Source organism: Arachis duranensis, chromosome 6 (assembly GCF_000817695.3).
Source record: "Arachis duranensis cultivar V14167 chromosome 6, aradu.V14167.gnm2.J7QH, whole genome shotgun sequence".
NCBI lineage: Eukaryota > Viridiplantae > Streptophyta > Magnoliopsida > Fabales > Fabaceae > Arachis > Arachis duranensis.
The window spans coordinates 16196580-16199356 of NC_029777.3; the positions used below are offsets into that span (position 1 = coordinate 16196580).

The window sequence follows — 2777 nt, forward strand, 5'->3', positions numbered from 1 at the left end:
GCTTCGGTCGACTGGTGTCAGCTTCATCCATGTTGTTGTGGATGCGGGTGGACCGTGGTCATCCTTCTCTTGCCCGTCTCATGTTCGGGTCGGGGATCACAGTCGGACCGTCATAGGGGGGCCAAAGCCCCTCTGGAATACAAGGTGCAAAAAACATCTGATACACCTTAAATACCTCAGACATGCTGTACACTTCATCAACATAAGTTGCCCAATCTAGCCGTGATTGCGCACAACATGCGATGGCATGGCAACACGGGTAGTGCAGCGCCTGGAAGTATCCACAGTCGCAAGTACGATCCCTTAAGGATACCCGGTAGCTACCCAACGAGAATCTGCCTGTGGGGGTAGTCTCAGCTACTATATAATCAAGTTGATGCCTATCGAACACAGTCATAGTGAAGCACCTCGAATCCTCTAAGTTCCGCTTAATGGCCTTAACAAGTGCCTGCAAATATCGGTGACCGGACCCTAACTGTACCTCTGCCGTCTGCCCCCGGACAACAAACAACTCAGCAAGCCGAAGATAGGTGGACTTAACCAAGGATGTCACTGGTAGATTTCTTGTGCCCTTCAAAACAGAGTTCACACACTCGGAAATGTTGGTCGCCATGTGACCATATCGTCTCCCCCCATCCTTGTGCTATGTCCACATCTCATACTCCATCCTGTTTGCCCAATCACACATGGTCGGGTTCTCTGACCTCATTATATCAAACCAATAGTCAAATTCTGCTTCCGTCTTCGCATAAGCGGCGTTTACCAGCCACCTCCTTGCATCCTGCCCCTTGAAGGTGAGGGCGAAATTTGCAGCAACATGCCGAATACAAAATGCCCTATAAGCATGAGGAGGTCGCCAACCACTATCTGGGGACTCCAGCGCAGCCTTGATGCCATTGTGTCTATCAGAGATCACGATTCACGAGAATACCTTCCTGTGGAGTAACATGTCTTCTAAGATTGGTCAGAAAGTATGACCAAGACTCTGCATTTTCTCCCTCCACTAGTGCAAATGCAACAGGCAAAATATTCAAATTCCCATCCTGAGCAATCGCCAACAACAAGGTCCCTCCATACTTGCCATACAGGTGTGTCCCGTCGATACTGACGAGTGGCTTACAGTGGCGGAATGCCTCAATACATGGAGGGAATGTCCAAAACATGCGATGAAAGTAGACTCTATCTTCATCAACCTGGTCACCCACTCTAACTGGGGAGGTCTTTAGCAGAGCAACGGAACCGTCTATGGTGAATGTGACCCCAAGGATCCAGCGGGAAAGATCCGCATATGACTCCTCCCAATCGTCGTAGATCTGTGCTACTGCCTTCTGCTTGCCAACCACACCTTTCGATAACTAGGCTTGAAACCATATGTTGCCTCTGTTGCCTCTTGCAACACCTTAATCGACACCGACGCATCAGCTTTAACTAATGGAAAGATTCTCGCACAGATGACATGATAATCAAGCTGCTTGTGGTCGCTCGATATCGATGTGGCCATACACGTGTGTGGTCCGTTGTACCTCTAAACTTCCCACGTGCTCTTCCTTTTCCGCATGACTATCCGAATTAACCACGTGCACCCGTTACCGAACTCCTTGCATCTCCCTTGGTATTTTAGATTGTCTGACTCCATAACCCTGTACTAACTCCATGCCGAATGCTGTAATCTTTTATGCTAAGCACGACTTCCTCCTTACTCTGGAACGATTGGCCAATCTGAAATTCAGTCAAACCTGTCCCATCATGCATACCCTGCCCATCGAATGTTGCCTCTACATTCTGGTGTTGGCCGATGGCTTCCAAGTTCAAAGACGACAGGTGGGGAGGGTACTCTTGTGTTCCAGAACCGGAACCTCCATGGGTTGTACGTGTACCTCTTGGTATATCATCATCACTGTCTCCACCAATATCGACCGGCTCCTCATCGAAATCATCATCACACAGAGCATTCTCAACTCGATCCGGTCTGGCCTCAAATTCAACCTCAGGCACACAATGAGGCACACTTACATGAACAACCCCAGCACGTTCGGGCTCAGGAATTAGAACAGCCACTGCTACCACAGGCATTAATGTCGAGACACCACCGACTGTGGTCGACTGAGGATCTGGTGCCGATGCCCCGGAGCTATCCACACGATCTTCCAACTTTGCAAATAGCTCAGGTATCCTCACCTCCGGAAAACTACGCCTACAGTGAAACAAGACCTGCAGGTCTTCATCCGACCCTATCACAAAGGTCTCATATCTCACACCAGTTGACACAACGGTAATGAGAATCTTGTAAAAAAACTTTTTTACCAACTTCGTCCCACAGGTACCAAGCTTTCGTAGTATGCTGAGCTTAATCTCTGCCAATGTACTCGAAGATCGGATAAAAATACTAACCAATTCTCTATCTGTGAATTTCACACCATGCCTTTTACTCTTTTGAATTTTTCCAGAGCAGTGGACCAGAGCCACAAAACTATCATCCCCATCCATTTGTGAATAACACTCTACCTCTCCACATTTGGCTCCTCCATGGTTTATATAGGGAGCCCATTAACACATACTAAACGTAAACCGCTATAGGGACCAGCGGTTTACGCACCCACACCAACCTACATAAATCGTTGCTGGCAGTAGCGGTTTATGACCAACCCAGCATACATGTAAACCGCGACTGGTACTAGCAGTTTCTGCTCTCTTGTAAATCGCTACTGGCAGTAGCGATTTATATAAATATGTGAATCAATGTATTTACGTATCCGTTTTTGAAATAATGTATCTGC

At 47.8% G+C, this 2777-nt stretch overlaps 2 protein-coding genes across 2 annotated transcripts; both read right to left on the reverse strand.

The window, feature by feature from the left end:
• Positions 1 to 643: 643 nt before the first annotated feature.
• LOC107493052 (uncharacterized) lies at positions 644 to 1501 on the reverse strand. Its single transcript, XM_016114129.1, has 3 exons — positions 1379 to 1501; positions 985 to 1328; positions 644 to 902 (listed from the first exon to the last, which is right to left on the reverse strand). Exons 1-3 carry the CDS (start codon positions 1499 to 1501, stop codon positions 644 to 646), a joined length of 726 nt encoding a protein of 241 aa, XP_015969615.1.
• Positions 1502 to 1617: 116 nt separating this feature from the next.
• LOC107493051 (uncharacterized) lies at positions 1618 to 2487 on the reverse strand. The gene has a single exon (XM_016114128.1). It carries the CDS (start codon positions 2485 to 2487, stop codon positions 1618 to 1620), a length of 870 nt encoding a protein of 289 aa, XP_015969614.1.
• Positions 2488 to 2777: the final 290 nt, after the last annotated feature.

Coding starts and splice junctions, on each gene's coding strand:
- LOC107493051 (XM_016114128.1), bottom strand. CDS start 2,487: ATGGATGGGGATGATAGTTTTGTGGCTCTGGTCCACTGCTCTGGAAAA.
- LOC107493052 (XM_016114129.1), bottom strand. CDS start 1,501: ATGGCCACATCGATATCGAGCGACCACAAGCAGCTTGATTATCATGTC. Junction 1,329..1,378: donor TGTTGCAAGAGGCAACAGAG/GCAACATATGGT, acceptor GTTGGCAAGCAG/AAGGCAGTAGCACAGATCTA. Junction 903..984: donor GTGGAGGGAGAAAATGCAGA/GTCTTGGTCATA, acceptor GATCTCTGATAG/ACACAATGGCATCAAGGCTG.